Source organism: Odontesthes bonariensis, chromosome 19, assembly GCF_027942865.1.
Source record: "Odontesthes bonariensis isolate fOdoBon6 chromosome 19, fOdoBon6.hap1, whole genome shotgun sequence".
Classification (NCBI taxonomy): domain Eukaryota; kingdom Metazoa; phylum Chordata; class Actinopteri; order Atheriniformes; family Atherinopsidae; genus Odontesthes; species Odontesthes bonariensis.
The window spans coordinates 10,703,622-10,723,251 of record NC_134524.1 but is presented as its reverse complement, the minus strand read 5'-3'; the positions used below and the strand labels follow the sequence as shown (position 1 = coordinate 10,723,251).

The following is a 19,630-nucleotide window of genomic DNA, read 5'->3' as shown; positions in this document are numbered from 1 at the left end:
AAAAAGTAACAAACGCACTTATCAACTTGCTTATATTTTAATAATTAAGTACATTAAAACCTTTATTCGGAGAAAAATCCACCCAAGCGTTCACATGTGCTGACATTCATTCAACTACCTGCTGTTTGTGCCTCAGCGACACATTTAAGTACAAAACAGCCTCAGAGATCATCCTGACGCGTGAGTTTTAACACACTCAGGCTCCAGTTCAACACATCTTAAAAGGAAAACACAGTAAGGAAGATAAATAGATGAATGCGATGGACACAAAATTATCAGATTCAAGAACACAAGAGTTGGCATGATTCAGGAGTTTCAAAATACATCCGAGCATTTGTGAAAAGTTTACCGTGACGACAAAAAAAAAAAAAACAGTCATTACATCACAAGATAAATTAGCAAGAGGCGGAAATTCTGAACCGTTTTAAGCGTGATCGAGTTCTACCACAAAAAAGCTGAATTCACAGTCAAAACTGTTTCGAAACAGTATCATTATGAAACCAAGTGACATCCTTGAGGTTAGGCTTTCAAATCTTTAGCCCTTTAAGTGGACCGCGTACAAAATGCCGGACGGAGACGGAAGTTAGACACAATCGTAACAAATACTGTAGCTGTGAAGTCTCAAAGTATGAAAACTCTGCCCACAAGAGTGCAATGACGAGCGAAATGAACTTCACGAGTGATAGAAGTCATCTTCAACAAAAACATTCATCATCCCCATTCAAACTGGGTTTCATTTTAAGATTGAAACGTTCGATATGAGCAGGCGTTGCTTTCCTCTAAATGGCACATGTACAAACCCTTCTTCACAGAAGGGGCCGCACCCTGTTTTCCTTTAGACAGACGACGGAGGCGTTTGTCCTCATCGCACCATCGTCTTCCATGTAACAGTCAAGTATCAACCAAACCCACGACAAGCAAAACCAAAGCCGGATTGTGTTTTCGGAGACATTCAAAAAATGGCAAAAAATCCCGTTACGAGCTTCGACTAAAGAACTAAATGACACGAAACTGTGATGAGAAGCGATATCTGTTCTAGCAAATATTGTCCTAGTGTTCAATAAAAACCTAAAGAAAAGACCGTCTCGGTTGTCGAGTTAACTACACATTCCTTTCGTCTACATTTCTTGTTCTATGAGGCTATTTCACTGCGAGTTTCACTGCTCTAAAGACTAAATGCTTTAAAAAAAAAAAAACCCTGCTATGTAGTCACAGCCTGTTGTTGTATTCTGTGCTTTTAATATGAGGCAGTTCAGCACTTTGACCGGTAGGGTTTTACAAGAAATTTACAAGTCATCGTTCTGATGATTACACGCGTCTCAAAGAATCTTTACGTCCAAAACTAAAACTGTGACGTCCCTCCACACTTTGTCTGTGTGACGTTAATGTGCAAACCGAGATGTGAGCGGTACCGCTGTGGGAACACAAAGAGGTGGTGCCCAAACTGCCTGCAGATCAGGCCACCGTTGTACAAACACCGAGCTGAACACGTGAAATGGAAGAAAAGGGAAACCGTGACTGAAAACACGCAGGTGAGGTGGTTACTGACTCTTTTATCTTCATCGGTAACAGTAAAGTAAATTCAAAGCTGCAGAGGAGCCGCAGAAGTGTTTGTAAATAATCTTCTGAGCAGGAAAAGGGGGGGAAACCGAGGAGCCCATTTCTGAAGTTAGCGGGGCCACCACCAGCGTGTTTACTGTGTATGGATTTGTGGAAGTCAGAGGGCTGAAACAACTGGAAGGAGATCCGTTAGCAGTCGGTGGAGATTTTGGCCGAGAGGTCCTGGATGCGGCGAGCGCTGCAGCTCTTACACAAGATGTGTCCGTCCAGCGGGTAACAGCCTCGACCTTCGCCTTCAGACGACAGCAGGAGGCCGCATTCCTGAGGAGCAGACACGCGTCAGTGGGAAAACTCACTTTTTCACACCGATTTCAAATGAAATTCTGCTAGTTTTGTACATTCTTTAAGTCTCGGACTCATTGTCCTTAGTCTTTGTGATTGTGTTATGACCCAGAGTTGTATTGAAGGGTATGTGGTGGGGTCCCCCCCCACTATGTCAGAACCCATAATAGTGGATGGTCAATAGCTGGCATTGTTGTTGGCACAGCAACAGGAGTTGTTTGTCATAACATCTTCTAAAAGAGAGCAGTGTGGGTCGCTGTGGTAAGACAGTTTTTGTTAAGCTTCAGATCATTTCATCTGTCTTTTTGGCTACAGAAGCTCACGTGTAACTCCAGTTATCCCGTGTGTACATTTATTTGCTGACCCATCTATCTAAAACTAGAGCTCATGGAGAACAAACCACAACTGTTAACAGCCGACTCACCTCACACACGTAACAGTTGACATGGAAACTGCGGTCAAGAGCTACAATCCTGACGGTCTCCTCCTGCCCCGGTTCGGGCATGATGGGCTCGCCACACACCGAGCAGCGAGGTGCATACTTCCTGTCGGGGGACAACAGGTCACCGTTAGTGGAAATCAGAGACGCTTCTCTCTTCTGTGGGCGTGTGAATGTGTGCATACCGATGAAAGTCATCTATGCAGTGTATCTGAGATGTGGCGTCCACAGTGAAGGGCACCCCGTCCAAGCAGCAGTTGCAAACCACACACGTGAAACAGCGAGGATGGTAGGCCTTCCCCATGGCCCGCAGGATGCGGTCCAGAATGGGCTTGGAGCACTTTGAGCAACGCTCTAATGTACTCTAAAAATGACAAAATGTAATAAGAGAAAATATAGATACACGTGACCACAGAAGCTGTAAACTAACGCAGGTTTGTGTTGTACTTACAATGTAACAGCTCTCACAGTAACTCTTCTTGTCAAGTGCGTAGAAGGGCTGCCCTCTGAGGCGAGCGTGGCAGGTGATGCATGTGAAACACTCCACGTGGAACACCTGCTCCATGGCGACGCAGCCGCTGCCATCCCCGACGACGTTGTCACCGCAGCGGGCGCAGCGACCTGAGGCGCACAAATCCACAGGTAAGAAACATTAAGGAAAAAGACTTTCCCACCTTTACAGAGCCAGATTTCTGATTTTACAGCGGCTGCCGCACCAAAATAGTCCTCCACAGGGGGGTGGTTCATGTCATACACCAGCTTCTTGGTGAGGCGGTCCAGCTCCTCCTCGGGCCTCGTGGCTGCTGCCACCTGCTGGAGAAAAAGGAAAAGATGCAGAATGTATGAAACTGCAAAACAGGAGGATAAATATTCTAGTTTTCATCTGAAATGTGCAGAGAGCAAGTGTCAAAAGCAACAGAAGTTTAACTTCTGATCAGTATTTCATTAACTTTCCTGTGTGATATTTTTAATCTAAAAGTTAATTGTAATTCCTGAGAAGCCTGCCTTAAACTTTAACTATGGGTTTGTTTCTCTACCTTGCTTGTCTGATAAGCAGGACTCTGTGCAGCGCCGGACCCCGTCGGGGTATTTTCCATCCCCCGCTTAGACATGGGGACCTGGTTAACTCTTCCTCCAGACCCTGAGCCGCTGGCCTTGTACACCCCCTCAGAGTGCACCTCCTGAACTTGTGAGCCGGGATGTGGAGGGTACCAGCCCTGCGGACCCGTCTGAGTCTGGGGTGGGGGTCTGGACGTGTGCTGGCGAGGAGGCGGCGGGGTGTAAGCCTGCTCTGCCTGCCTCCCTGTCTGAGAGTAGGTGACAGGCTGAGCGGTTTTGACCTGCACGCTGAACCTGGGCCCGGTGGGAGTAGAGGCGGTGGTGTAGGAGGCTGGGACGGGCTGAGGGTAGGGTTTAGGGCTGGAAGAGGAGTAGTAGTCCTGCTGGTGGACGTACTGAGGGGTCTGGTGCTCGCTGGGATACGGAGGCGCTGGGTGGTACTGGCTCTGGGGGTGAGAGTTGTAGCCCATAGACGGCCGACCCTGAGGAGGGGCTGCGCTCTGGTGTGCAGGCTTGTAGTGATCCCCTGAGATGTATTTGTTGTAAGGCACATTGTCGTAGAGCTGCAGGGAGGCAGAACATCACCGCGTTAAGTCCTGATGGCACTTTACCAACATACTAATGGAATATCACATATCACTCATGTGCACACACCATCTATTTTTACTTTTAATAAAGCGTATTGTTATACTTGAGTGCTGGAGTCCTGTGGGTGGTTGTCCAGATCGGCCAGCATACTGGTGAGGGAGTCGATATCTGCATCGATCTTGGAGTGATAGCTGCCTTGCTTCTCGGGACCACGATGCTAGCAGAGGAGCAACATTAGAAACTATTTATTTATTCAGTTTAATTAGCTCGAGATGTAATCACTCGTCCTGGCAGTCCACATTTAAGTATTAAAGACAACTCAAAAAGGTTTATTTTCATATATATCAAAATTAACAGAAGATTCACCCACTATCAAGTCGTAGCTATCCACATGAGGGCTCCAGTTACGCTCCTCTTTGTGACCGTGGGGAGGAGAGTAGTAGCGATCGCTTGTCGAATGATGAATGGGCCCACCTATTGTTTGGAAAATAAGATGGTGCAAACGTCTGTCAAGAAACTCATCAAGGAACACATTTATTTAACAGCGGTCAGAGTTAGGAGAATCAGAGACAAATTCAAGCATGAACGTGAAAGAGAAACAAGAGAAAACTTTCTCCATCTAAAACAACTCAAAGCTCCAAAACACTACTTACAGTCATCTACTTCATTTACTTGTCAGTATTTTCTCAACCACATAAAGTTTTGTGTTGTTACGTGCTGATCAGCTGACTCCATCACCAGCTATGACTCGTTGGACAGCTTACTGGTGGGTAAGATTCAAAAGATGGCGTTTGTTTGTGCTTTTCCAGGCTTTTCCAGACTCATAGTCGGTATTTTAGGATCAGAACAGCAGAAATGTCATTCGGATCTTATCAGCCGCATGATACGTTTCATGGCCACAGAGCAAATAGTGACAAAGCAAATCACTGAACTCTTAAAGCGTTATTAGAGGGTTAGGAATTTTTAAATCTTTAATCTTTAAAACTTTATAAATATTCCCAAAACACAACATTTGGTGTTGAGGGTTAGATGTATGTTGTACAATCATTATGCACACCGTCCCCAAAAAAACCAGAACATTTTAAAGCCTAATGCTTGATTGATGAACTTTAATTTCCAGTGTTGGTGTTTGTAAGCTTCTAATTCAAACTGCAGATCTGATTTTGTGCAAAAATTCAATTCAACCGAGATTTATTCATATAGCACTTTAAAAGATACAGTCCAATTCAGTCTGATTCTAAGCCAGTTAAATCAAATTCATTTAGATCTAAAGTAATCCATATAATGCCAATTAATAGTAAATTGCATTGGAAAGGAAACCAGTGGAACTTCTATCTGATAAGTACTGAATTTACTCCATCTGTTATCATCCCTCCACATTAGCTCAGCAAGATAAAACTGGAAAAATGCAAGGGCGTGAACCTTATGACCTTCATCATTTACACTGAAACTCTTTTCACAGCCACAAACTAAAACTCAGAATACATACTGTGCAGACTGTTCTGTTGCACGTTGAACATTAACAGAACTAAATGACTTCACAGTTCCCGAAAAGTCCTGGTGACTTCCTGTTCAGGGTATCTGTTTGGCTCTGTGAAATGTTCCCCTTTTCCTTCGTTGTAAAGGACAACTGAACAAAGTTAGAATTACTCATAATTACACCTCTAGGCTCTAGTTTATGACTAGCAGCTTTCTTACCTGTGGGCCCAGTCGCCATGTACCTGTTGGCCATCCCTGCCCCTCCATTCTGGTCATAGGGACCATATTTCGGTCTGAAGTCGGACGTGCCCTTCTTGTTAGGGGCTCGGTAGATCGGTGCCCCAGCCGAGTGGGACATCTGGGGGACGGCTCTCTCGGGACTATCCACGGTCCTCGGTGGCAGCCAGGTGGGACCGGACATGACAGGCCTCTGAGGTGAAATAAACAAAAACGTTATTTAAGTTTATTTCTTAATGTTAATAATGTATGGAGATAATTTTCTGATGTTTTCAGCTTTAATAATTAATAAACTGAAAACAGCTGTAGCTGTTGAGTACATTTATGTAACAGGTAACCAGTGGAAACGACGGGATGCTTCAGACTCTGTTTCCTATGGCAACGCGAGACACACGGATTGAACAATAGGCTTTTAGTTGAGGAGGAAAAGAACAGCCGTTCTAATGTTCGGGGGGTTTCCAGCGAAAGACACACGCACTAAAACATGTGCGAGGGTGTTTATGTGTGCTTCAAGACACAAACAGTCGCGCAAAAAAACCTCCGGCACACACACAGACATGCACATGTACTGATACACAAGCAGGTGCAAGACCATGGCTGCACCTTGCTTCTTATCTACCACAATAGTTATTGTGTTTGCATGTTTATACACCAGTATCGTGCATTTCCAAATGAAGCCGAAACACAAACGGGGCAGGAAACATCATGTAATGATATCTATCTGTATACATGTGAACACCTGGCTTATAACAATATATTATGTGCTCTGCGTGGGATAAATAACACCACTGGAGCCCACAGCTGAGCTGTCAAAGTGCTGACCTGCACCTGAGGTTTCTCAGGATGCCCCTCTTATATATCCTCCTGTTTGAAAACAATTAACATACAGAATTTCCATAGATCGCATAGAAACAAAACGAGGCTGCAAGCTCAGAGCTGGATGAGAATTATTTGTGATCATCGACTAACATCCAATACAATACAGACACAAGATACTATAGACACGAACAGTTCGGTATCCTAAACTAAATACGACTGAGGTCAGACAGACCAAAGCAGAAGATTAGAGCCATTTCATTGTGGTCTGAAGAGCATAAATGAGGGACTAAAAATATGAGCTGGATTGTTGTGACAAAGACTACATGCACAATGGTGTTGTGTAACTGGCACAAAACCCAAAAGACCACACACACATACCATGAAAAATTAAATAAAGTGCTGTCAGTGTGGAGGAATTAATAACCCACTCAGACTGATTGTATGTGGGTCGTGTGACCATCCCTGATGTTAAGAGGATTATAATGCTGGATGAGAGGAGGATGTAGCTACACATTAGTACAACACTAAAAAAAGGTGGTTTTGACTTCTTTTTTACATATATTAAGTTTTATTTTTGACTTTCTCTCCATGTGTGGTCACAATTAAACACTGCAGTGTCAGCACTTATTACACTTGCACCCACGTGGAGGAAAGAGTGACCACCACCTCCAGTGTCCACGATTTAAGGGTCCTGTCTGAATCCGGATGAGCACACGCACTCAAATCCGAGGCTGGCCGGGCCGGGAAATTAATCTCAGCAATTTCATCACCCCGTGCTTTAAAGCCAAATGTTGTTTCTGTGTGGCTTACACGTCCATCCATCTGTTAAATCTGCCGGGAGTCTTGCTGACTGCAAACGAGGCGTCGCAACTCATGAAATGTCAAAGTTGAAGACAGTGACCAGCATCAGGCAGCAGGGGAATAAACGGAGAGGACATCCGGTGCTTTGTAAAAAAAAATATTGGGAAGGGTGGTGCTTCAGCAACACCAAAATAAAGGAAAAGGAGAGGATAAAATCGCTCAACTCGTTACTCTGTATTGCCATTTTCAGTTTTAAACGCAGTCCCTAATATTTTATGACAATCAAAGTATCTTTACGCCTTCATTTTGAAAGCAAAGGGTGGTGGCTAAATAAACATGTTTGACTAAATGTAGCAACTGTCTGCTTGTTAAAAACAGATGCACTAAGAGGCAGACAACTTAAATAAATTTATTATGAAACACAGTAAAAACATTTCTGTAAAGCAGTAATTCATAAAAACCAATAAGCGGTTCCTACCTGTCACAGTAACGTTACAGTCCTCTTTCCTTCGGTCTCATCTACAAATACAGAATATGAAATCGGTAAAAAAAACAAAGAGATCAGCACATTAACAGACACATACATCACTGTCCTGTCTGTAACTCTGTAGCCAAACGTCTCCCATCAATGAGAAACGGTACAGCTGCTCGTCCCAAATCTCTCCGCGCGTCACTCATACGTAAAACAAACCTATTAAGTGATTCACGAACCCACAATGAGGGAAAACTGGCAGTAATTAACTGCATTAACAGGCTTGTTTACTTGTTTGCTAGCTTGTTTTGAACTCGAGCTCGTGCCTTGCCCCCAGGCTAACTTTTAGCACGACCGAGGAGGAGGAAACAAAGCAGTAACCGACACCCAGCGCCCGAAATGAGCCACACAAACACGACGTACAACCCCCCCAGAGTTAAACGTTCGGGGGTCAGTGAAAGTTATCCCGATAAAACTTTCTTTTTGTTCAAGCGTCGTTAACCTACTTTGTCACGGATCCAAAGGCCTTTCGCTGCAGCAGCAGCTCCTCACCGCATTCCCGAAGTGTGACGTAGTCTGCTGCGCGTGCTCGTACGCGCGCGAGGCACACGGGAGGGGGGGTGTGGGGGGTTGTTACTGACGTACAATGATTATTTTTTTAAGTAAAAAAAAATGTATATTAATATTTAATAGACATTTAGAAGTCACCTCCATACGTTTGAAAACATTTTATAAAATAGTCATCTTAGTTTTGTCATGTTTTATAGTGATTTTTGTATAATTCTGCTATCTATCTATCTATCTATCTATCTGTCTATCTATCTATCTATCTATCTATCTATCTATCTATCTATCTATCTATCTATCTATCTATCTATCATATCAACATCTTAACTACTTTCAAGGAATGAAAGCTGTTTAATCTACAAGTAAGACATAATAAATAACATAATAATTATAGTTAAATGATTCCCTTTGGGAGGAATAAAGGATTTTTTCATTGCATTTAATTATTTCCTAGAAAAAAAAATCCAATATAAAGGGGGTTCAAAAAACCAGTGGCCATTATTTTTCTTCTTATACATAATAAACCTACAAAAATGAGTCTTAGTTTGATCTGGGGACCCTTTATGTTTAACTGACAGAATATTTTTTTTCCGGAGGGAATCCTCAAGTCTGTGCAAACCTTGCAGCCTCCTCTTATCCCAGCGTGATCTGACAGTGTCTCAAGGAGCTTCTTGTGATGCCAGGAATGCTCCTCAGCCTTCAGCTGTTCCTATAAATGTTCAGTGGGGTTGAGGTCAGGTGACAGTAGAGGAAAGCCTTTAGTCCTCTCTGGTCTTAAAAGACTTCCCTTGCAAGGCTTTGACGAGTGGTTCAGTATCCAAATAATCCTTCTTCATAAAGATACTAATTAATTCTCCTTGCCCACTGTGGGGATAGTTTGGTGCAGATGGCAAAAGACCACCAGATAGATATCCCCTCCTTCATTTTTCACTGAAGTTGGCCACACTCTTCACCTCACATACACCCCTCCTGTCACAGTCTATTCCAGGAGTAGTTTCTGTAAAAGGGTTTGATGTGTGTATGTTCTGATAGTTTGCCATCTGTGGTCTGCCTGATTATCTTTTGAATGCAGCTAATTCAGTTTCTGCAGAGTTTTAGGCTGCCGTACAGTTTTATCAACATTTGTTTCAAACAATGTTGTTTATATTTGCAGATTTAATGAAACAGATCAGTGAGATTCCAGTGATGTTACAGCCACTGATTATCTGGAGACTGGATGTAGTTGTGGCATAGAATGCATAGAAAGTTAGAACTGTTCGGTGTGCTTTCTGTACCCGATTGTTTTCCAACACGCACGCAGAACTTAGAATTGAGGTCAAGTGTTTGCTTTATTGTTTTGTGCCTCATGAGATTTAGGTCAACTTTTCCCCCCCACCTTGTTTCTTCTTCTTCTTCATCCTCCCGCTCTACTTCACAAAATGCTGGAGGTTTCCTGCTTTCCCCAAAGGATTTCTTTGAGTGATCGGTTTCATAACTTCATCATTTATTTTTCAGGTCCCGGTGCATCGCTGCCAAAATGTAGACAAACAATCAAAGCCTCTCTTTGGGAGCTCCCTGCTTCCTCCTGCTCCTCTGACTCTGTGCTGTTTGCCCTTATATGTCCAGAGAGCTCTGCAATCACAGGAAGAGGCAGTTTAAGCAGATCTGTGTTTGTGCTGCAGGAGCCATCAACACTTTGGCACCAGCTGTGGGTTTTGAAGTCAAAGCATGGCCTCAGTCCATATGTTATCAGATAAACATCGTAGCACTGTCTAGGCAACCAGGAAACCACTAAACAGGGGGAAGCCCCTCATGTGAGGATTGTAGAAGGTTTGTGCGGCCCTTCATTTTGATGGTGAATAGCGTCATATCAGGATATTATCACAAACAAGGCCAGTGGGTGGCCGATGGGCACGGGCAGATGGGGCAAAATGCAGGAAGTCGCTGTGAGCGTTGCCCCGTTTTGCCAACGGGACAGACTCGATGGCTTCCGGCCATTGGTGAACCCGTTTTGTAATGTTCTTACTTTTCCTCAACCGCCCCCCCTCATCCGTTCCTCTCACAATGCCTGGAAGTAGCCGAGACCTACAACTCCCACTCTGTTTTCTTAATCGTTGTTTTCCTTTATGGTTTTTCCTTCTTCTTCTTCTTTTTCTTTTTTTTTTTTTACTTTTACAAAGCACACAATTGATCCAACCTGCATCCAAACACACAAAAGCACAAGGACACCCACATGCACTCCACTTCCCAGGCAAACATTTTACTTCCGGATTTAAATGAGAACAGAAATCCTCTTTGACACGTGAACTAATATCAAAATGATTGACTACAGCCGTGTGAAATGTCAGAGCTCAAAATCTAAATGAGACCCGAGGCACATGAGTGCTGCAGATCCGATATAACGAGCTGTTTTTATCGTTGAGTCAGGGCACAAATTACAGAAATAAACTCTCAGACTGCATTTTAGAATTCTGTGCAGAATCACATGTTTTTCTTTCAATCACATAATTAGAAAGAATGACCAACTCTATGAATTTATTGACCACTCCTGCAGGTCTTTGTGCGAGCAGCTTCCAGGGGTTGATCTTCTCTCCTCCTCTTTCAAAGCCTTTTTTGGGAAATACTTTTGTACAAAAGGAAGTATTAGTTCACAGTTCATTATTGAAGTGTCACCTCTAACTGCTCTGTTTCATTCACTTGAGGCTAGGACTGCGCTGACAATGAGGTAACTTTCCGCTTGTTTTTTAGTCACTCATGACCTCTGAACCCTCGTCCCCTCGCTCCATTACTGCCACCTCCCAGCTCTGTTCCTCCTCCCTTATCTTCTGCTTGCTTTATATTATTGACGGATGTCCTGCACCGGCATTTTCATCCAATGTCTCTGAGCGGCTTCGCAGGATGTGTTGAAGTGTGTGCATGTGTGTGTGTTGGAGTGGAAGTTCCTGCACATCTGTCGGCTGCATTTCTCTCACTCGGGGTGGGGCAATCGTTGTTTTTCAGCATCGGGAGAAGGTGTCTCCCATCTAGAAAGATCAAGTTTATCTTGCTTCCTTCCTCCTGGTCCTTGTACCACATCGCCTCTGCTCTCAGGCAGCAGGCCAAAGGCTTCTGGGCAGTCTTAGGAGCATTTATTAGGGCTTTCTGATTGGTTTGTCTCTTTGTTGCTTTGAATCAATTAACTTCCATTACAATTTTACTAAAGATAAAATACAGCCAAACTTGAAAATGATTAATCCAGACTTGGATCCTTTATTATTTTTCCTTTTGTTCAACCTTGACAGAAGTATCCAGTCCCATCCTTGTCCTATAAACTGAAGCAATCAAACGAACAGTTTCCCCTTTTGACAATTTTAGTTTATTCTGTTTTCATAGAATAATGGATCATTTGGGGGGAAAGTGCAAAAGATGAGTGAAGTTTGCATTAACTGAAAAGAAAATCTCAATATTGAGGGCATGACTTGTTTATGCAACAATAAGCTGGTCTTCCAGCTTCCTCTCAAACATTTCCCCCTGACCTGGAGAGGGCTGAAGAGTAGGAAAGCGTTGGTGGGGGATGTTCTCTGGCTTAGCCCTGGACAGCCAGGCACGTATCACATCTCCCTAAGGGTCCAAGTATGTATTTTTTCAACGTGGCACAAAAACACACTAAGCTTTCCTGCCATTACTTCTCGCAGAGCCGTGGGGGTTTAGAAAAACTAATAGCCCACTAAAAATACTAAGAGCCTGGAGCCTGGGCCATGGCTTTTCCTGCGTTGCTTCCACCGTACGCGTGGGCCATTGAGGAAAGAGGAAACTAGCAGCTCTGGTTGTAGGGGAGTTTCCTGCAAGACATTATAAAGAGCTCCCTACCCAGAGCTTTCCTTCATAGTGTTGCTCTGAACCAGTGGAGGCTGTGGGTGAGCCCTGCTCCTCGTCTCTGACTGCTGACGAATCACTGAGACTCGGGTTTGACGGCAGCGCGGTGCACGTCAGTTCTCGTCCCTGCTGGTCGGGGTAAGTTTTGAGTAAATTAACATGCACTTTTGATTATGCATCTGATTATTGTTTGCTTCCATTAGCTTATTTGTTTTTAATGGTTTGATAATAGCAATTATCGTTGTTACAGGACAGTTAGTTATTAACTTAACTTTATTAAAGAGGGACACACTTAAGATTTCCACAGATCGATTTGTACATATTTTTTATTTAGAGTCACTGAAAGGAAAATATAGAGATTACAGTATTAACTACCCCACCCAAAGGTGAATATAGCTTATTTTTTCATACTCACACAAGAACTGTAAACAGTGTTCAATATAAAATCAAACATGCACACAAGAGAATAATGAAATGTTGTTTTTTTTCCTGAAACAGGTACGAGTAGGGAGCTGGTCTCACCTAATATATGTGTCTGGGACACTCCAGAATATTTATTACATACAGGTAGGTCAGTCTGAAACTTTACTCATGAAAACATCTATCATTTCAGCCCATGCCCTGTGATTACTACTGATTTCTATCTTATAATACGCCTCCAGCAGATCCAGGCGAGCCTGATGGAAGTGTTGGAAGGATACAGAGCGGACAGAGAACCGGTGATGCGTGCTGAGGGGTTCGTGAAGGAGTTCACGCGCCACTCCAACGACGTGCTGCTGAACCTGAATGAACTCCGGCACAGAGGCATCCTGACTGACACCACCCTGGTTGTTGGCAGCGTGCACCTGCGGGCACATTGTGCCGTCCTCGTGGCCTGTAGGTCAGTGCACAGGTCAAGACAGTCCCTCAGTTTCTCCGGCAGGGAGGAGTCTTCAGGTTTTCTATGATTGTTGCAGTTTATGGCCCCGAGGAAACTGCCCGCTGGCGCTCACATGAGTTGCATTTCTTTCTCTCCTGGCAGTGGGTTCTTCTACTCTCTGTACTCCCGCCGGGTGCTGCTTCAGGGGCGTGGCGGCAGCGGGGAGCAGCTCATGACCGTGTCCCTTCCCAACACCTTGGATCCGTCCTGTGTCTCCCTGCTGCTCGACTTCATGTACACCTCCCGCCTCCCTCTGACCCCGAGCATCGTCTCCGGAGTGCTGGCTGCCGCTGCCTACCTGCAGATGGATCACGTGGCCGATACCTGTCGGGATTTCATGCAGATACACTGGTGAGGGCCTGAAAACAGCATCTGTTGTCTGACAAGATCCTGTGGAATGATAATGTAGGAGATGGCGTTATGTTCAAAGAGTTTTACAAGTCTATCACATGTTTCAAACTGGTCTGATATGAAAAATGATGATTTTTCTTTTCCAGCACAGAGAATCTGAGCACGGGACACCCCCGGTTGGAGCTGGACTCCAGGGTATCTGTAGCCTCTGTCGTCCCCAAAAGAGGCGAACTGCCTCATGCAGGATCTAAGCAATCCCTCCCAACAACAGGGGACACAAGGTGAGAGAAATAACGTTGTATCTGATAATGATTAGATTACCTAAAGATTAAAAAAATTGATTTGCTTGTTTGACTCTTGACTCATGACTTTGGGATTTTGTTTTCAAATCATTAGAGGTGCTGTTGCCGTGGCTTTTGTGCCTTTGTCCGTTGACAGATTTAGCTCATTACAGCACTTCCTGTGTTTTTCCTGCAGGTTGCCTGTTGTTGCCGAGGGCTCTCTCAAGCCAGGGGCTTTCCTGACCTGCCAGCTGAGGTCAGATGAGCTCAAAGAAGATCCCGGGTCACCTCTCTTGGGCACCCCAAATTTATCTCCAAACAGCCCCGCCCGCTCCAGCTGCCATCCAAACTCTCCCGCTGAGTCCAACACCTGCAGCAAGAACCTTGTGGTAGGTTTCAAGAAAATCGGCCAACGTAATAAACCCAGAGGTTAAGGTTAAGATAGCCGTTACCGCCATAGCTTGGGTAGGAATTAGCAAGAAAACTAAATTAATCAGATGGATTTTTTATTGATCTTTTCAGAGTTATACCAATGCTACACCAGACCCAAAGGCCTGCAACTGGAAAAAGTACAAGTACATTGTGCTAAACCCTCTCTGTGCTGCTGCTGCTGCGGTGAAAGTAGAAGAGACGGAGGAGCTTCAATGCCAAGCATTAACCACTGCTAACAGGACGGCTTCAACACCAAAACAACCAGCAGAGGCGTGGTCTGGAGAAGTGCCTGGTCAGATTGATAGGTAAACAGGAAGAGATAACACATGAGATGACAGAGAAAGACATGAAACACCTTGCAGAAATGTTGAACCTCTTCTCATCAGACAGGGGCAGGCCTCCTGCTACGAGGGTTCTGGCCGAGCCCCTCCCCTCGGGCCACCTCCCTCTGTGGACCACCCAACAGCTCCTCCCTCTTACAGAGAGGCATCAGGTAGGCACAAACAGCACGTTTTTACAAAGATTCTTCCTCGTACGCTCAAAGATAAAGCATTGGTGTCTTTAATATTCTTTCTTTTCCATCTTCCCCTTGGCTTCTTCAGTCTCACCCAGCACCATTTTTCCAAAACTGCAACCCTCTGATCCAGAAGCTGCTCATCTCAACCAACCTCCAATCAAACGTGAGAACCACTTTGTGCCCTATTGCTATTCCGGGAATCTCCAAGGCACCAAGTCTGTCTGCACAGGTGAAACTACACAATCACGACTGCGTCTGTAATTCTCTCTTGTTCGGCCCATGTTTTAGATATTCGCCGCAAATATGTAACAAAATGAACTTTACTCGAGCAGGAGAGAAGCCGTACCGGTGCAATGTGTGTGGAGCTCAGTTCAACCGACCAGCCAACCTGAAAACTCACTCCCGCATTCACTCTGGAGAGAAACCTTACCGCTGTGACACCTGCGGGGCCCGCTTTGTTCAGGTGAGGGCCATACTCTCTGTGAATGTGTGTACAGGACTACATTCTTTGCTTTTCTTACATTCCCTCCATCCTTTCAATGAAGCTCAAAGTCCGTTCATTCCCACAAAATGTAATGATACTGAACCACCTAAAAGGCCTTGCGTGACCAATTGGAGTGTGTTCTCTGAGGTGTGTTCACCCCAACATAAGGGAGTGTCTAATCCTAAATGTTACGAATAATTTAATGGACTTTGTGTTCCATCATTTTCTGAAACTTAAAAGATAAACATCTCATTATCACCACCATTAGTTTTTTAAGTGCATGGAGCAGTTTTTTTTAAGAAAAACATGTACTTCTGGATTAAATCTGAATAAAACTGCACTTAAAGAGTCTGCACCCCTTCTGTCACTTGTCTAGTGACGCATCAAGCTGCATTTCAAAGCTTTTAATAAAAATTATTCTGAGAAATGTTGCACATTAACTGCAGATGACACCTGACCTTTGAGAATGTGAAATGGCAGCTACATGTTTGATCTTTCTTGAACAGTTGTACCTTGTTTGTCCTGGTTTTCAGGTTGCCCACCTCAGGGCCCACGTCTTGATTCACACGGGGGAGAAGCCCTACCCCTGCCACACCTGTGGCACCCGGTTCCGCCACCTGCAGACCCTGAAGAGCCACCTGCGCATCCACACCGGAGAGAAACCTTACTCTGTAAGTCCGAAACACACACCAGCAGCGCGTGTCACCCAACAAAAGCACGGAAAGAAAACCAGTACGCAGTATGCTTTCCATTGTCTAACTCGGAGGTGCTTCTATTCCAGTGTGAGAAGTGTGACCTTCACTTCCGACACAAAAGCCAGCTGCGTCTGCACCTGCGCCAGAAACACGGAGCCATCACCAACACCAAGATCCGCTACAAGGTGCTGACCGAGCCCTTCCAGCCCTTTCTGCAGGCCTGCTGAGGAGGGAAGCATCTGACCCATTAAACACAACGAACACAATGGGCGTCGTCTAAATCTGTTAGAAAATCTGAAGCTGAATTGTCATTGAAAGTAATCTATCAGTTAAAACCGCACTGATTGGTCGACAAAAAATTTTTGTAGCAAAAAAAGAACACATTTACATATTTATATTGTTGGATAAGGTTTGGAGCTAATGTATCATCTTAATAGGGATTCTGGTTGGATTGTCTTTTACAGAGATATTAGAAAAGGGTTCGAGGAAGTATTTTTGAGGGTTTGTGATGAGATGTAATGAAGGGAAGAGGTATACGGAGCAAAGTATGTGCACAGAAGATGAAAGAAACATGAGTTTGTGAATAGTAGGACAGAAAGATGAAGCAAGTTCGATGAAGAGGTGGTGAGTTTTATTACGTTTCGAGTAAAACATGAGTTTTAAATCTGGCGAAGCACTTCCTCTTTTTTTTCCTCCGAAATGTATATTTAACTTGGATTTGCCTGAACCTTACGGCCTGGGGCCTTTGTGTTGTTCATAAAAAAAACACTTGTGTTTGCAGCGATATCCGCTCCTACGGTCCAAGCAGGCAAAGGACTCGTGCTCTGAGTATAAAGTGTTTGAAAATCAGGTAATGTGTTGTTTATGATGAAAGCATTTAAATAAGATAACTGAAAGCAATTGAATGGTTGATAATGATATTAAATCTGTATTTGTATGAGTTCATTTGCGGGACAAATTTAAATTAAATCCTTTTTATATCATTTGGACCTTGCGTGTTTGGTGTTTCATTCATTTGTCATTGCACCGTGTAAAAACACATTAAAAATGGCATAAAAGAGGCATTCTTGTCTCAAAAGTTTATTATAATTTTCTCTGTAAATTTTCATTTTTACCATAGATGCATAAAACCTGCTTTCTCTCTGCTGCTCTTCCATCCTTCAGCCTTTCTCCTCCCTGGACTTCCTTCCTCTCCTTAGAAATCTTTCTGCCCATGAATCACATCTTCTCTTAAGTCAACCCATGCCACTATTTTATAAGGATTCGTGGCGTGTTTGTCTTGGTGTGGAAACAATGAAGCCGAGGGCACCTGTTTCCTCCAGGGTCCTAATACTCCACAATCTAACGAGCAGCCGACAACACGTGAGAGAGCTTTAGAGTGCTTCCTGAAGGTGACGGGTGGCTGCGCAGGGGCCGCAGACTCCTGCTGAACTCTCTCACCCTCTGTCATACCCGCTTCCTGCTCCCTGATGAGTGGTGGCGTGATGGGCTTATTGTCTGCGCTCAGTCGACAAATAGTGGAAGTTTGACGGGACTTTCCAAGCCCCAGTCCTCCTCCCCTCTCCTCCATTTGAAAAAATAAATAAAACTTGTGATTTGCAGCCTTTCCCTTCATCAGTTTGTCACCATTCAAACACTGACGGGGGGCCTCCATGATAGTTAGTTCATGAAGGTCATGAAGTCGGAAAAGAGAAAACTTCAGGAAGTTAATAAGACACGAGGAAACGTGTGTTGATCCCAGTGTTGCTGGAATGCTTTCGGTGATTTTATTAAGATTCAGAAAAACATCTTGTTTCAATGTTACATAGAGACGAATATAATCCATAAGAAATAATAAGTATGAGCTTGACAGATTTAGTTAAGGAAGGGAATCAGTTACATTGAACAAATGCACGGGACAAATTAAAAGATATATTACTCTCTAAACTGTGTCTCCACCCACCTCTTAGATGTACAATCATCACCAGAGGTCTACATACGTTTCTTAAAACACAAATAAAGAGACAAAGGAATGCAGACAGTTTGACACTTAAAGTATTAACTAAAATTATAGCTAAAAACTGTGAAAATAAGCAGAACACGTTGGTCTTTTATTGGATTTTATTGCCTTCTTGTGATTTTATGTAGCTGTAAAGCACTTTGAATTGCCTCGTGTACGAATTGGGCTCTACAAATAAAACTGCCTTGCCTTGGTCGCTACTCTCAGTGCCTTAACCCTCAACCCAGAGACCAAACGCGTGGGCTTTGCATGGCGCGTCACCAGCGTAGAGGACTTTGGTTTAGCAGCACAATGAAAAATGTTTTACCACTGACACTGTGACAGAAACTCCTCATGAGACTGGGAAAAGCAACAGCTCATTTAATCTAACAGAAACCAGCTTTTCAAGATGTCAACACCATGAAAATGTTTTTGTTTTTATACTTTCAGAGATACGAAATTGCAATGTGGACTGATTTAATACAAAATTTACTTTATTGACTTTAGATGAATACGACATGTGGTTTCAAATACAGCATCTAAACATGCAAAAAGAGCATTTTATCTTATTCGGTATGTTCTGTGATGGTTAACACAGATAGATAGATAGATAGATAGATAGATAGATAGATAGATAGATAGATAGATAGATAGATAGATAGATAGATAGATAGATAGATAGATAGATAGATACTTCAGATCTCAGCTGGGAGATTACATGCTGTCTCTGTGGCCCTGTGGGTTATCCAGCTTCTGTCGAAACACATGCATTTTAGGTTTACTGGTGAACCTAAATTGAGTAGAAGTGTGAGCATGAATGGCAGTTTATCTTGTTTGGCTTTATCTATTTTGGCTCCAGCCACGACGCAACCATGAACAAGACAAAGTGTGTATAGAGAACCAATGAATGAATGTGGTGGTTTGCAGAAAAGTGACAAACTGTGGTGGAATAGACTTTGATGTGTGTGTTTGAGTTAATTTTCTTTCCACTGGTTGGCAAAAGGACAGTTTTCTGGTAGCAAAATAAGTGGAAATCATAAAAATATTCCTGGTAGTTATCACAGTAGATAAACTGGATTCACGTAAATATGACCTCAAACAATCAAGAAGAGACTGTTAAGATTAAACAGGTACCAGACTCTTGATAATATGACCTCTGATGGCTTTAAAGCAGAATTTAAGGCCTTGTGGTTGCCTCCCTCTAGTGTTAATCCATCGACTACACACGGTCAGTTATTTTAAAGCAGCGCTCTGAGTTGGGGTTAGATCTGCCTCACCTAACACTCATTTTATACATTTCTCAGTCTTTAAGTTTTCACCTCTTTGTCTGGAATATATATGGCACCAGATTATCTAATGTGCTGATTTTATTGTGTTCTCTAGACCCCAACAGGGAAACTTGACATTTGATTTTGAGGCGCTGGTTGCTCGTTTTTTTGTCTTTTTCTCTGGGTGAATAATTTACTGCTCCAAGTAGATGCAGTAACGGGCTCCCAAAAGTCAAAATAAATCAAAATTAAATTAGTGTTTTTCAAAAAAGTCAAATAGTGCTCGATTTTACTTTTTTCAAACATTTATTGTGTGTTTCCATAATTTACTTGACAACTCATTTGCTTGTAATTCAAGTTGTCTGCAGATGGACAACGAGTGAGGAAAATCTGTAAAGGCAAAAATTAAGAGCCAAGAGTATTTAGTATGATGGAGATAAAAGATTGGGGAGAAAAAATAAATGTATTCAATTAATTGCTTTACAGTATGTCAGTAGATTTCTGACGT

The 19,630-nt window shown here is 43.4% G+C and overlaps 2 protein-coding genes across 4 annotated transcripts; one reads left to right on the top strand and one right to left on the bottom strand.

The window, feature by feature from the left end:
- Positions 1 to 18: 18 nt before the first annotated feature.
- On the bottom strand, positions 19 to 8,379 carry trip6 (thyroid hormone receptor interactor 6). Of its 2 annotated transcripts, none has more exons than XM_075451283.1 (11): positions 8,303 to 8,379; positions 7,803 to 7,843; positions 5,687 to 5,897; positions 4,359 to 4,462; positions 4,092 to 4,205; positions 3,379 to 3,963; positions 3,058 to 3,154; positions 2,793 to 2,962; positions 2,527 to 2,705; positions 2,327 to 2,447; positions 19 to 1,881 (listed from the first exon to the last, which is right to left on the bottom strand). In XM_075451283.1, exons 3-11 carry the CDS (start codon positions 5,886 to 5,888, stop codon positions 1,750 to 1,752), a joined length of 1,704 nt encoding a protein of 567 aa, XP_075307398.1. In that variant the 5' UTR covers positions 5,889 to 5,897; positions 7,803 to 7,843; positions 8,303 to 8,379; the 3' UTR covers positions 19 to 1,749. The 2 variants fall into 2 exon arrangements, with proteins under 2 accessions (XP_075307398.1, XP_075307399.1); XM_075451284.1 differs by having other exon boundaries at positions 3,058 to 3,151.
- Positions 8,380 to 12,192: 3,813 nt separating this feature from the next.
- On the top strand, positions 12,193 to 16,863 carry bcl6b (BCL6B transcription repressor). 2 transcript variants are annotated; one of them, XM_075450766.1, is made up of 12 exons: positions 12,193 to 12,335; positions 12,696 to 12,764; positions 12,863 to 13,077; positions 13,219 to 13,467; positions 13,614 to 13,748; positions 13,945 to 14,137; positions 14,271 to 14,485; positions 14,567 to 14,673; positions 14,783 to 14,926; positions 15,030 to 15,160; positions 15,715 to 15,852; positions 15,963 to 16,863. In XM_075450766.1, the coding sequence occupies exons 3-12, from the start codon at positions 12,878 to 12,880 to the stop codon at positions 16,101 to 16,103; spliced, it is 1,653 nt and encodes a 550-aa protein (XP_075306881.1). In that variant the 5' UTR covers positions 12,193 to 12,335; positions 12,696 to 12,764; positions 12,863 to 12,877; the 3' UTR covers positions 16,104 to 16,863. The 2 variants fall into 2 exon arrangements, with proteins under 2 accessions (XP_075306881.1, XP_075306880.1); XM_075450765.1 differs by having other exon boundaries at positions 12,194 to 12,335; positions 12,860 to 13,077.
- Positions 16,864 to 19,630: the final 2,767 nt, after the last annotated feature.